General features: G+C 40.4%; 2 protein-coding genes across 2 annotated transcripts; both read right to left on the bottom strand.

Moving 5' to 3' along the window:
* Positions 1 to 2,031: 2,031 nt before the first annotated feature.
* On the bottom strand, positions 2,032 to 4,232 carry LOC121180726 (forkhead box protein D3-like). Its single transcript, XM_041036351.1, has one exon. It carries the CDS (start codon positions 4,230 to 4,232, stop codon positions 3,300 to 3,302), a length of 933 nt encoding a protein of 310 aa, XP_040892285.1. The 3' UTR covers positions 2,032 to 3,299.
* A 7,700-nt stretch (positions 4,233 to 11,932) lies between these two features.
* Positions 11,933 to 14,080, bottom strand: fdx2 (ferredoxin 2). Its single transcript, XM_041036325.1, has 5 exons — positions 13,887 to 14,080; positions 13,480 to 13,531; positions 12,678 to 12,784; positions 12,486 to 12,573; positions 11,933 to 12,378 (listed from the first exon to the last, which is right to left on the bottom strand). The coding sequence occupies exons 1-5, from the start codon at positions 14,071 to 14,073 to the stop codon at positions 12,222 to 12,224; spliced, it is 591 nt and encodes a 196-aa protein (XP_040892259.1). The 5' UTR covers positions 14,074 to 14,080; the 3' UTR covers positions 11,933 to 12,221.
* Positions 14,081 to 14,552: the final 472 nt, after the last annotated feature.

Raw genomic sequence — 14,552 nt, 5'->3', positions numbered from 1 at the left:
AATATACGGTTTGTTCATGCGAACTCCCTGTAAAACAGTACTGATACGGAGTGGATTATCCAGAGAGTAAAATGAACTGAATTTGAAAAAATCCGTATGACCAGAGGTCATAGGCTAAGTGATAAAACATGAAACTAAATGTCCCTTCATCAAAGACTGTCCCACAGCCTGTAGAGGTCCAGGTGTTTGCTCCCAGTTCACTTCTCCAGACGTGTTTTTCTTCTTTCCAGACCCAACTGTGAATCTTCCCTCTGCGTGTCGTTTGCTGACCAGTAAACTAGGATTCTGGGAGATGTGTGGTAAAGATGGGCACACAGGCAAAACTGAACAAAACACAGGAACACACACAAAGACAAATTCTGAGATGTGTTGGATGAGTTAATGGGTGAATGAGGTTGAACCGATTACGTCATGTCTCCGGCTCTCTGTTTTGGCTGCTCTCAGTGTTCGCTTGTTTGGAGGTTGAACACAGCTGGAAAAAATAGGACTTTTTTTTTTTTTTTTTGCAGTCCTCTCATTTTCTGATATTGTCGTCAAACCTTGACTATAATCGCACACATTTGTCCCTGTCACACACCCAACGACTCTGAAAAAGACCCCAGGATCTACTGAACATTCTTGATTGTGGCTGTTTGGATGAAAAGTTGTCTATGAAAATAAACTGGATTGTCCCGTTTAACTTGCCCCTCTCGGCTTTATGGATTTTTTGTTTCCAAATGTTACACTCACTTTTTTTTGTCTTTCTCTCTTCTTTGCCCCATTTCTACCAGGTAAAAAGGAAAAAACATGAGGAAAATTTCATCATGATTTTAAAAATGCTTTTGCTGAAATGCTGAAATTATGAATATCACATTTTTGATTGACTAAACTGAAATTATGAGATAGTACATCAAAATTTCAACTTTGTATTTCATCATTTTGGCTTATCACAAGCCAAATTTTTATTTTTATCATGACTAAAGTTTAATCTGTTTTTTTTTTTTCATTTGCTGGTCAAAATGGGCTTCCATACTTTTGCTATGGCATTCCACTCTTTCTGTAAAGTCTTTCACTTTCTGGCATATGGGTAAATTATGAGGTCATGGGGTGCTCTGCTGTACGCTTCTGTCAGCTGTCTCTTGCAGGTTTGAGGGATTGGAGAGGGGTCCCCCTTTCTGCAAATATACACACTCCGTCATACTTCCTGTCACAGGGCTCATGCTGCGGCTCGTCTCAGGGGCTGTGGCTCACACTTCATTGACTGAATTTAACGGGCCGCGCTCCATGAAGAGGGAAATGGGACTGTGAGCGTGCGTGTGTGCTATAATTGAATAAAACTCAGATATGACTGGGCGTGCCAGGAAAAGTAAACTGCTCCCTGAGGGGTTATTTAGGTGGACGGCAGCTGTTTACAGATGGCAGAGGATCTGCTATGAACCACATCACACTTACACCAGCAGTTGAATCCTGGGAGAGATTTCCTCCACACATTTAGCCAGTGTCCTTCTGGATTGGATAAAAGTAACTACAGTGAAATAAAATGTTCCCACTGCCCTAGTAAGCCTGTATTATAAAACTGACCGTATTTTTTTTATTTGTAAAAAAAAAAAAAACTGCATAGAACTGCAAATGTGTTTAACTTAATGGACTGAAATAAATGCCCCTGCACTTTCACATGTTTCAGAAATTTAAGATGTTTTGAATAAATTGTTACATTTAAACCTGGAAAATAGAGGGAAATGATTATTTATGCAATTTCCCCACTGAGGGACTAATAAAGGATTTCTTATCTTTCTGAAACTCATTATCATAGATGCTGCATGTAAAGTTTGGGATTCTTCATCACTTTTGAGGAATGTTACTGTGCATTAATGGGCTTAGCCGGAAAACGGATTGATAATAATAATCTGCTTTCAAATAATACAATTTGCTCTAATATTTCATTAATCCAACATACTGCCTTTTAAATGATAATAATAAAAATATTTATTATATATAAATAATATAATATATAATATTTTCATTGTTTAAGTTAGTTTTGCATCTGTTTTTACACTTACCATGTTCCACACCCTTAAGATCTCTCTCACTCACACACAGATACAAACATCAAATAAATTATAAATGTGGCACTTTTTACTCATTAATTTATATGATTACTGTAGTTCACAAATAGCTATTAGCACTTTGCATTAAAAAAAAAGCATGTATGATGAACTTTGTTGTTTCTAACAAATTCCACTTGAAGGTACATTAACATAGCAATAATATATAAAAATGCATTAGTCTGAAAGACGCCATTCTGCATAATGATTATCTTCTGATCTTTCAATACATTTTATCTGCCCATGTCTGTATATTATATACATACAGTATACAGTATTTATTTAAAATCGTGGTTGTGTATTTTTTCAGTTGCGGTAAAGTTTTTTTTTTTTCTCCGCGCGCACTGAGCCTCTGATGTTTCCACCTGTCAAAACAAACACCACCGAGCATATCCGATGAAATCCAGCGCGGCACAGCCTGAACTTGAAGTAAAAACCCGACGGAGCAGATGTATTTGATGTTCATGGTGGACAGAGCAAACTCTGCTACGGCCATGTGCTACTGATTTAAGCTGCAGAGACAAGACCAGCGTGTGCTGTAACACGAAGGCCTGTTTTGACTAAAGCGGGCCCTCCTTCAGACATGATGTGCAAGAAACCACACACACGCACTCACAGTGATAACCAATAAACAAAAGAGGCAGAGACAAGTTGTCCTCATCCATGCTCCGATCTTCTTCTTCTTCTCCTAAAATGACACCCACTCTGAATTGATAACAAAGCCGTCTTTTTATTTCTTATATTCTTCTTCTTATTATTATTATCATTATTATAATCATGGACTCAGTAATTTATACTGTGACTTTTCTTTTGCGCTTGAATTCCCAGAAATATTTCAAATAAATGTTTAAAAAAAAGAAAAAAATATTTAAAACAGGCCACCAAAGAAGAAGTCGTCAGGCTAAAGGCCCGCATTATTTGATAGCGACCATGATAATTATAAACCCTTGGACGTTTAATCCAAACTGCACAGACACGGTACAAAGTCTGTTGCTTTTTATTCCAAACATTTCGAGAGCTGTAAAATATCAGTTATTCAAAAACATTTGCTTCAAGCAAACACATTGCTAAATATAGGCTTCTGGCCAGTTTGCAAGCTTAGGCCATAGTATTGCTATATTAAGTACTATGAGTTTATTCTGAGGCCGAGAGAAAGAAGATTCAGTCACAATTTCCCTGTGAGCTCAGCACATGCAGGGGCATCGTTAAATTAAATTAAATTAAATTAGACGAAATCTTAATGATCCCAGAAGGAAAACTGGACAAGTGGCTAACGGGGTAGTTGGGTATCAGTCCGTGCAGCGACACAGGAGGCATGAACGACGAGTTTGGAGCCAAAGGTGGGACAACGGCGCAGCGTCCCGTGTCGAAATGTTCAAAGGTTAAACAAGAGGGGAAATTCTTGGAGAGGAGCGAGGAGAGCGCAGGTATAATGCTGCGCACAGGTCGGATGTTGGAACCGGTGTGGGAGCTTAAAGGGCTTCCTATGCTCAGGTCGCGGTACACATCAGGACCTTGGAGACAAGAACCCATCCTGTGTTCTCCGGGGAGAGGAAAAACAGGCATCAGGCTGCGCTCCTGCGCCCTGGAGTCCTTCAGCGTTCCCAAACAGAAACGTTGCCTCTTGAAGCGTTTCCTCCGCCGAAGAAAACTCCCGTTTTCAAACATATCGGCCGACATGGGATCCAGGGTCCAATAATTCCCTTTCCCAGGATTCCCAGGCTCCCGGGGCATTTTGACAAAGCAGTCATTTAGCGACAAGTTGTGACGGATTGAGTTTTGCCACGCAGGGAATTTCTCCCGATAATACACAAACCGTTGGCTAATAAAATCACATATCTCACTGAGGGTGAGTCTCTTTTTCGGGCTCTGGAGGATGGCCATGGTGATGAGAGCGATGTACGAGTACGGGGGCTTCACCGAGGCGGTTCTCTTGCTCGGGCCGTCCTGAAGCCGGACAGCAAAGTCTGCCTCTTCCATCTGCACCTCAGCCGTCTGTCCCCCCACGTCAATGTCCTTCTCCTCCATGAGTAGCCTATGCAGTCCAAGGTCATGGTCCTCAGAGTGCCCGGTGGTGCGGCAGCCCCAGCGGCTCCTGTCCAGGACAGAGCAGGCGCAAACCCTCTTCTCCCTTTTCTCCCTTTTCATTCACAAAAAGTTGCCGCCTGCATCTTCGACTTTTTAGCCTCCCACTCTAAACCCCCTCCTCCCCCTCCTCCTCCTCCTCCTGCGAAGTCTGTCTCCATCAAAACAACAGCAGAAGTCTGGAGCAACGAGCTCCGACAGCAAGCTTTAGGTTCGCATTATGAGTGGATGAACATTAACTCATCCACTCATTTCGACAGGCACGTTAGAACTAAAATGAAAGTTTTAGTTATTTAGAATTTATTTAAATTTATTTAGAACAGGCCTGTTATAAGTGCTTGTACTTATTTCCAGTGTGTGTGATGGTGGAAGGAGCATTTAGATCCCTTATTCAAAAATCACCACACTGTAAAAACACTGAGTCCTGTTCTCAAAATCTTACGTTAGTGAAAGGCAAAGCAAAAGTCTGTAAAGCAGAGTGGCCCTTCAACGTTGTCTGTTTCTAATCCTGAATTACATTATAGGGTTATTCTCACTGAAGCATTAACTTGTGAGCAGCTGTGTATCTCTTCAATGTGAAGCCAGTTTTAACTTGTTTATGCACTACTGCATATGTAGCAATTAATCATATTTTAGAAGCTGATCAAACGTTTTAGATGAATAAAAACAAACAAAACGTAGAAAACTGAATCCACAAAGTAACTACAGCTGACAGCTGTCAGATAGGTGAAACTGTTTTGGACTGAAATATCTTTAATGTAAAAATTAAACAAGCGCATGAATTTTCTTGAGCTTGTTTCTATCTTTTACGTTTTTGGCTTACTCAACGCTCATTTCCTTTGGTGTTCCTTCTTGCTGGATGGTTTTGCTCATGGTGATAGAGGCTCTCTCTCTCTCTCTCTCTCTCTCTCTCTCTCTCTCTCTCTCTCTCTCTCTCTCTCTCACCCTCTCTCTCTCTCAAATGAGAAAAAGACGTAATCCATTTTGAAATAATAGCTGCACTGTATCAATCCATGTGAGGCCACCCACTTGGCACACGGGCCTGTACTGCAGGGTGGGCTGAGGAAACTGTGGGAAGTCTCATTAATGAACAATTCTTCCCTGTACCTTTCACTATAGTTTAATGTGATACGTGTATCCCTCTGAAACTATTATACTATTTTATAATCATTGCATTTTTTTAGTAAGGGTATTTGTATCAAGTCTAGGCCCCACACACATGAAAGAGCCATTAAACAAACTGAATGTTTCATACTGACTTTAATCCAGAACAAAACACATGCAAGCTCACACAAAAAGCCTTTTTTTTCTGACAGAAAACAGCAAAGCTGAGGAAATTGGTGCACCAATTTAACAAGCAATAACCAATATAAACTCAGAGAAAAAAACAAAAAAACGACCACTCCAAAACACCCACAATTAGAAATGATGACAAAGGCAGCAAAAATAAATAACTTAATTTCACTTATGTAACTAAATAAATGTCCACTGAACTTCGCAGACAGTCCTGCTGTCAAAGTTAAGAGAAGTAAATAGTTTTGAAGTTAATAAGAGTGAACACAGCGCTGGGCTCAGGTTGCACTTTTTGGTCCTGTACAGAAATAACTTTCTATTGCAGCTGCTGGGTACTGCTGACCATTATACACAAGCAACACTGAAGCTATTTAAATGAAAACTGTCAACAATTATGACTAAACTTTCCACTGAATGCGTCTGCTTCTTATAGTAGCACTACAGTATCCCATTCATTCATCCCAAATGATTCTCAGCTCTGTTACAAACTCCGTCTGTGCTATGTGCTCAGTATATCCCTCTTTGTGTAGACAGAGGAAAAACAAACCAATCAGCTTTATGAGCTCTGTCACACATGCTACATACAGGTTAGGTAGCACAAACAGGATCAGTGCAGTAAAGACTGAAGCACAGATCATTTTCAGATGTCCTCTGTTTTAGGATTTTAGTTTTACAGGTTTTCTTTTGCCTGTCTTTTATGTATTTTTTTTTTACCCGTCTATGTTTTCCCGTGATGTTTACAGCACCGCGAGAGCAACCACAGAGCTAAAGTGGATGAGTTCTGTTGCCTGAGGTGCAACATTGCGGCAGTGAAACTTATTTAAATACCCCGAGTCAAGTAAAATAGAAGAGGCCTGTGCTGGTCCTTCATTTTTGCATTCACATCTGTCTCGAATTGTAGAGGATTAAGAACTACAGGAGCAGAGAGTATATAGTCTTGAACTGTTGTGTGCAAGTGTGTGTGCACAGCTCTGTCACATATGGACATTAAAAACCTTTGCACTGTGTATGTTCCCTAGGTGGTGTGTTTCCGCTGAGCTGAGTTCAGCCTCACCAAGTTTCCACACTTGAGGCAGCATGAGTTGGAATTGCCCTCTTTCCTAGGGATATGCCAGCAGTTGACACAGCGCACTCTGTACTTCTTATACCTTATAAAAAAAATACATAAATACAGAGGTGATTAAACTCTTTTCTTTTTAATATTTAATGTTCAGGAATCGTGATGAATGCTGGTATTTGCCTATAAAATGTGTATTTGAAAGTTAAGGATTGCTAATCTAGGATCACCGCAACACTGATCCAACACAGCACTGTTCCTATTTTCTGAAACAAGTTTGCGTTTATTTCTGCTGCAAAAGATGATGAAAACTTAAGCTAATAAAGACATTAACACTGAGTGCTTCATATAGTCATCCACAGATTAACCGTTGCAAAGGTGTAGTAGTTAATATGTCAGTGCCAGTGTGCAGTCTGATAAAGAGAAATTATGTGGGTATGTTGTAAAACTGAAACCTTTTTAGTATTAAAATCCCCTCTTTGATTTACCCCAACTGCAGCTTAGCACTGAAACTCTGTGGAAGACTCTTGAGACTTGTGTGCTCTACTTATGTGTTGCCATAGGGACATCTTAAAAACAGCTACAGGTGTGTGTTTTCTCAAAATATTTAGAAGCCAGTAGTTTTAATATGAGCTACCTTATCCCACAAGCATTACACAGTGGGGTCCCATCCTCTGCATCTCTCCACATAGGGGTCTTCCTGGTGCAGCATGATGCACAGACTTTACCCTCTGATGGAACAGAAAGAAACACAGTCATTTTGAACTAAGTGTATATAAAAAGAGAAAGCACTTCTTATGCAAACAGTCACTCCTGACTTAAAACAATAATATCAATTGGGTTATTTTTTCATCTGTAAAAAGATGTACAACTTCCAATTCTTATGGATGGTGAGTGTAAAAGTTAACTGTAATATCTAAACGTGCATTTTTCAGTTAGTCACTAGCATAACAGAACAAGGCTGCATGTCTTGGTGGCGACAGATAAGAGTATTAGCTATCTGGTCCCTGAAGGTTAAAGATAAACACTTGTTCATGTTATTTTTTATTTTTTTTTACCAAAGGAGAAGTATATGCAAATTAGACATTTTTAAAGGTTTGTCATATAAAATATGTTGGGGAGAACAGATGTTGATCACTGCAATGAAGCTGAAATGAGTTAAAGTAAATTCTAATACTCCTGCTTCTGGAAATACAGCCACTCAAAATACTGGCTGTACTGCTGATAGTAAAAAATTACATGTTTTCATTTATATTCCATTTCTACTTCCTTTTCCCTGCATTTACAACTTGGCCTTAAGGGTAGTTCCCATAACTCTCATTATGGTCTTAGGATGTTTACACAGCAGTTTCCCTAAATACTTATCAAATGCCTAACACCTGTCCTAAGTGATGCTGTCAGCTTACATGTTTTGATGCTGTGGTGCACCCTAGTGGAGGAAATGGGAATTGTAAATGAGAATTTTGTACAAACAATTCACAATGTATTTCTCCTAGAGAGAAACGCTGCTGTTTTTTTTTTTTTTCATTATAAACACATAAGATATTTGAACATGTATTCTGTATGACTCCACATTGCTGCCTGTAGTAAGGTCAACATATTGTCATTGAATGGCGAAGTGTTACTCACTGGAAACAGTGGTTGTCGGGTCACTCTCCTCATCTGAGCTGCTAGTTTTAAGGGATTTCTGGGATGTCCTTGTCCTCAGCCTTGGCTTTCTTACGCTCTTGCAGAGCTCTTTGCTGTTATAGGTACACATGCAGCATACACCGATAATGTGTGTGAATTTAACTTTCGGTTTACATCACCATCTTCAAAAATGTAATAAATTTGCCAGCACCTGTACTTTGAAGTTATGAGAAGCCGACACTGCTCCCTGCTGTCATCCAGCTCTGTGCCCATCCTGAACGTCACTCCCTGGAAGTGTGGGTTTTGGATGTCAACACTTCGGCTGGGATGAGGCTGTTTTCTTGGGGTCTTGGTTCTCCACTGCTGGGAAGATGGAGGCTCAATTTCCTTCTTTTGCACTGGCCTGAGTTCTGGTTTTAACGTTGCAGAGGATTTCAGTGGATCATCTGGGGGTGATTTTTCCTCTATGGAAGCATGTTTACATCCTGGTTTAGATCCTATGAGTTTGTTATCTGTGTTTGGGAGTGAGTGACACCTCTCTGCTGTGCTATTGAAGAGTGGTGCAGATTGTGAAGGAGGCAGGATGGAGCTCAGAAGTGGCACCTGGGTGTCACCTGGAGGCTCTGTAGTCAAAGCAATGTTTGCATTGTAGTCTAGTGTTTGTGCTGACTTTGACAGCGTTACATTTGTATCAATGGAATTAAAAGTCAGCTGGGTATTAAGGGGTGAACTGGGGATGTGTGCTTCTGATAAAGCATTTTCGGGGAAGGATGCGTTCAAACAATCCTGTTCAGTAGCTAAACCATCTTTCTTACACTCCTGGTTCCACTCCATCTGTCTGTTAACAGTGAACTTGATCTCTGTTTTGTCCCTGTGCAGAGGTTGTGAAGATACTGTTGCATTTTCCTTAAACAGCTCTCGTATAACAGAGTCTGTTTTTTCAGGAGTCTGTGGTTGAACACTACAGCCCACCTTGGAGTCTTTCACACAGCGCTGTGGTTTATAGTTGCTGGCTCCTCTGCTGCAATCTCCTCTCACATCTTCCACATGAGTGACAGAGGCTGTGATTTCTTGTCTCTTACAGATAAGAAGAGATGGCCTTATCGTGTATTCGACATTTACACTGTCAATTCTATCCCCCTGTTCGGTGACATCTGCTGCAGCAGTCACTGCCTTGCCTTTTGCATCACCTAATATTTTGGTAGCTGATGCTGAACTTGGGTCTGACTCCTCTACATCACCTCGATGCAGGAGCTTCTCACACTGCAAGTTGATCAGACTCAGCACTCTCCAGGGGCTGTTACATTCGTGATGTGGATCAACCAAAGTTGTTACCTTGCTCCTGGGACTTTCCTTCTTCACTCTGTTTACCTGGTTATAAGGCAACAAACCAGGCAAACTGTGATGGCAACTATTAAAGGTTTGAAATGAATGTGCATCACCTTCCCCCTTTTCAATAATGAAATTATCCTGGCTACAAGTGTCACCAAGCCATCTGGGGGGTGAATCTGTGTCCAGGAAACTGTTGTGGACAGGAGATGCTAGCCTAGAAACTTCTTGAAAAAGGTAGAACAGTGCAGAGTGGGAGGCATCTTGTTCCGCTGTGCTCTGGCTTCCTTGGATAAAGGTTGCTCGTGTCCTTGGTTCTGTGCTCATGTTGAGACAGCGTCTGCCTTATAAATAAACACAAACAGCCTTTAGATCAGTAGTTTCCAAAATGGTGGGGGGGTGGGGGGGTTGATTACCAAGGTAGGGAACAAGACAGTCAAAGACTTGCCACACTTTTTTTTTTTTTCAAAAGTGGCTATTGCTTCTCATTAACACAGAAAAAAGGTTGGAGACCACTACTCTAGGGTCTAAATGAGATTTCAAGCATTGGTACAACAAAGAATATTAATCATCTGAGCTGTGTTGATTTCAGTAGCGCCTGTCATTTGAGCTTCATGAGCTAATCATGTATGCAAATACCACAGTGACAGTACATAAACTAGTGCTATTGTAGTGTTTTAACATTTTTGTGGACAACAGTGACAGTAGCGATGGTTTTCTTAAAATGTGTTGTACTCTGCTATATCTTTCATGGGGCTAACGGGAATCATTTGGCTCATTTATGTATTTTTGTCACTTAAAAGCTTCACAAGGTCGAGCTGTCATTTTCCATAAGACAGACATGACTGTTTTAAGCATAGAGACGCCTTTCATTAAGATGTATCTTAACTCACCGGAAGAAATGTAACAAACCTTCGAGTCTTCGGCGTAGTTTAAATGTGTTCTAGAACACAAATTTAGCTCTTGGCGTTCTAGAATGTCGAAGATTTTCGCGGTTGTCCTGAGTTTGACTGTCGCGAGCGCAGAAGCAGGTCGCAGTGATAGTATTAATCTGTATTAAACGTTAAATTGTAATCTATATGCCAGTGGAAGTGCGTTTTTAGCTACTGATTTTATTTAATGTATTGGCCCTCTGAAGCATACAATAATAAGATCAACGGGGGTCTAAATCAAATTCAGCTCGGAAAACCCATCCAGTTTATCGCTGCCTAGTTGATGCTCACCTTAGATCTTCGAATCGATCATCAGTTAATAGATGAAGCGTGCTAACTTTCTGGGAACTCAGACCGATGGTGTTGGTTGCTATGACTGGCTCGGGTTTTGGATCAGGAAGAGCTGCGCGGGTGTTTTTGGTTTGCTAGATTACACCTGCCAGGGTATAAAAGTGTTGCCCACACTAAGCCCCAGTTTCATTTGGTAGCTGCTGCACCGAAACGCTCTCCGCGACGTGCCTTTTTTTTCTGTATGTATTTGCTGGGTAAAGGCAGAGACTTTGCTAACAACGGCCGCCTGGAATAACTGTTTGCTTAGGTTTGGATAAATAGTAAGTGTTTAAGGGTGGCTGGGTAATGAGGGCACTGCACAAAAATGCTTTTTTAAAACTGATTTTATTGCACAATTTTAAATACTTGTCATTTCTAAGACATAATATACACATTTCACTTACATTTGTGCGTAAGTTGTACAAGTACAGTAGACTTGACGAGTAAATGGTAGATGTGGTAAACTTAATTCCATGGTAACTGAACCAGCTTCAACTTAGACTGGTCTCTGCCTCCATCCTCATTTGGATCCAAGCACAAGAGAACCAGATCCACCGATCAAGCCATAATCACTGGCACCAGACAGGAGGTGCTTCAAAATGTGTGTTTTAGCTGGCATTTGAAACACTTCACCTGGGTGTGTTTTGCAATGTTTGTAGTGAATGAAATGTAAGTTTCAACAGTCTGGATTCTGACTTGTTAGGAGCCCACCCTTTAAACTTCATGCAGCTTTTGTCTCTCAGATACACTTCATTATAATATATGGCTTCTTCTTCTGTATCTGGCTTCAGTACCATGCAGAAGAGAATTCTTAAGGTTTATGACTTAGGCTAACTATAGTCAGTGGATACTTACTGAAGTCATCACAACACTTACAAATGAACTTTGTATAGAAAAAAATGAAAGTAAATACTATGCATACAATATCAGACAAGTGAATCTGGGTGTAAATGGACTGGCCAAAATGACTAAGAACATCATCTTGTGATACTTGTGCGTATATGAGCTGTAACAAGGAATGTTCCATTCAACGGGACAGAGCTGGACTTTGTTAAAAAACTGCTCTGCAATGTATGACGCAATAATGAAATGTCTCTTAAATCCTCTGACATTTTAACAAAGAACAGTTTGTGAGATTGAATGGTGTCTTAATTCTGGCCTGAGAACACTCCACATAAATAAATACATTATCAGTTAAACCATCACAGTTTTGTTTTTGTTTTTTTTTGGAAGTAACCATTAATTTCCCCTTCAGTGAGACTCATAGTATCTGCCTGATCTCACCTGCAGACCTGTCATGTCATTGGTTAACTGTGGAATTTGTCAGTCAGCAAGACATCTTGGGAGTTGCTATGGGCTTTACTATCCTAGCCTTGCATCTCGTCATGGTCCTCACCTCACTCAACCAGCACACATGGTGTCTAGCTTGCACCCTCTAATTACTGTCCAGACCCCTGCCCCCTTCATCATTTGTGCCTCTCCTCAATGAGGTTTAGGAACGTGGCCATCCACATAGAAGTTCCTGGTGACTTTGGGCAAAGTGAGCTCAATGCCATCAAGCTCAGGCGTCAGAATGATTTGGCATCCCAGCCGGGAGTTCTCCTGAAGCATGGGTGCCATGTCCAACATGTCATCCTCCCTAACGATCAACAAATTTGTCAATAGTCACAGTGAACTTGCTTTCGCACACGTTTATTGAAATCCAAATATTGTGATTAGAGAAGATGTCATCAGTAGCAGACCTACCGCTCATCAGGTTCTGGCAGTTTGTCAAAATGGGCAGAGCTGACATAGACATGGCATGTAGAGCAGGCCAACGATGCCTCACAGGCTCCTAAATAAAACAGAAATAGAAGACAATTAGAGACAACTGTCTTTAACATGCAACATGCTTCTGTGAAATATTTAACTGAGTGCTTTAACTGTTTAAAGTCTCACCTTCCAGGTCAATTCCATGCTTGTGAGCCAGATACAGAACATTATCTCCCACTTTGGCCTTAACTGGGATCCTCTGGCCAGATCGATCTATATACACCACATTCACCCTAAACAGCAAAGAACAGAACCGTCTTGAAAAACCTATAAAATATCTCAAGACTTTAGCCCAAACAGATCAACACATGATGACATTTAAAAATAATTTGGCTTTAATAACAATCATACATTTGAGTTTGTCTAACAAAGTTTTGAAAAAGTCTGATTCACTACTCTGCGTTTTTGATAACTACGTGGGCAGTAGAGGAACAACATGTTCCACATTCAGGAAGGTGCTTGAATTGGGCCAGTACTCACTACAGATGAAAAGATTTCTGATCACACAAGAAAAAATTCTAACAGACAAAAAAAAAAGGACTTCAAGAGGCTCCAGAGATAAACAATAATGTACATTTATTACAAATCCAAAATGTGACATAATGTTAAAAATGAGAAAGTCATAGGACACAATAATTCTATGACAAACATGTTTCCATACATTGTCACCTTTTGGATATGTGTTAAATGTATATTGTTTTTTATTACATGAGTCTGATAAATTATTGCTTCAGTTTTTCATTTCAAGTTTGTTTTTTTTTGTTTTTTTTGTCTGTGTGAGCATTTTTTTTTCTTATGTGACAGGACTGTTCTCTGGATACATTCACCTGATAACACTTCTTGCAGCTGCTGTAGTTGTACAGCTCTGAGTAAAAGCATAATTACAGCACCGCTCCGATTCACAATAAAAAGCACCGAGAAAACTTACACATCCTCTGGGTCCTCTGCATTGGAGCTCCCCTCCTCACTGTGGTAAAGACCTTTGGAAAAACAAGCACTGACATCAGGACAGTGAGGTGGACAGTGAGCTGGTAAGATCAACTCCTCCAAGACCGGTAAGGTTAAGGGATGTCTGACTTGTTGCACAAAGTTTCACAACCACATCTCAGAATGCTGTAGTGAAGTTACACAAGTGTTATTGAGCGAACTTTCGACTCTAAAAAAGTACCTATCTCCTTCGAATACCTGCGAGCCAAACTTTGAGGGTACCCGTAACTTAAACTCTGACAGAAATACACAACTTACTACCGCTTACTTGGACTTTTCGTAAACAGTGAAGGGAGTGTGTCCAGCCTCTGATTAAGGCTAAAAGTGTTAGCAAGCTCCACCACTCACCTATACTCGTCTGCAAATTTCGGTTTATCGTCCGGAAACTATCAAAGGAACCCCTCCTCTGTAGATTAGCCACGCTGTTCGCACAGCTCTTTAATCTGTACAGGGGACATGTGCTACAGTCCGGCATGACTCGAGAAAGTCTCAAAGTCAGACCCATGCTCGACCGGACTGCAGCTGCGGCCGCCATGATTCTGTTTTGGTCACACGGCCAAGATCGACCAATGGGAAAAGAGCACTGGCGGCGTGAAGTCTCTGACGTTTTACGCTGCCGTAACAGCAGAGGGCGCAGCTGGTTCACATACTACACAGGGAGGAAGGGCACAAACATTTCTTCACTCTTCAGCATTATTCAGACCATTTATTATACATGCATACATACATATACATACATATGTATGTATAGGTTACTTTTAACAGGAAAAACATATGATCAGCTGATAAAATATGAGATATTGTTATAGATTGATCTTGCCAACAGTATACATGTAATATTGGCTCCAAAATGACCAGCTACAAGTTTTAAAAAAATGCTTACATGTTGCATCAATAATAATGATTATACTAATCCAATAATGTAAAAAATAAATAAATAAATAAAACCTGTGTGAAAAATCCATACCTAATTTGCCAGTTATGATGGACTATAACATAAGTAGAATTTAAGAC

This window comes from Toxotes jaculatrix, chromosome 4, assembly GCF_017976425.1.
Source record: "Toxotes jaculatrix isolate fToxJac2 chromosome 4, fToxJac2.pri, whole genome shotgun sequence".
Lineage (NCBI taxonomy): Eukaryota > Metazoa > Chordata > Actinopteri > Toxotidae > Toxotes > Toxotes jaculatrix.
This window is presented reverse-complemented; position numbering and strand designations above follow the sequence as displayed.

Excerpts from the sequence above, each read along its gene's own strand:
- LOC121180726 (XM_041036351.1), bottom strand. The coding sequence starts at position 4,232 with ATGAAAAGGGAGAAAAGGGAGAAGAGGGTTTGCGCCTGCTCTGTCCTG.
- fdx2 (XM_041036325.1), bottom strand. The coding sequence starts at position 14,073 with ATGGCGGCCGCAGCTGCAGTCCGGTCGAGCATGGGTCTGACTTTGAGA. Across the intron at positions 12,574-12,677 it reads GCATGGAATTGACCTGGAAG|GAGCCTGTGAGGCATCGTTG; the intron begins GTGAGACTTTAA and ends TGTTTTATTTAG. Across the intron at positions 12,379-12,485 it reads CTGCCAGAACCTGATGAGCG|GGAGGATGACATGTTGGACA; the intron begins GTAGGTCTGCTA and ends GTTGATCGTTAG.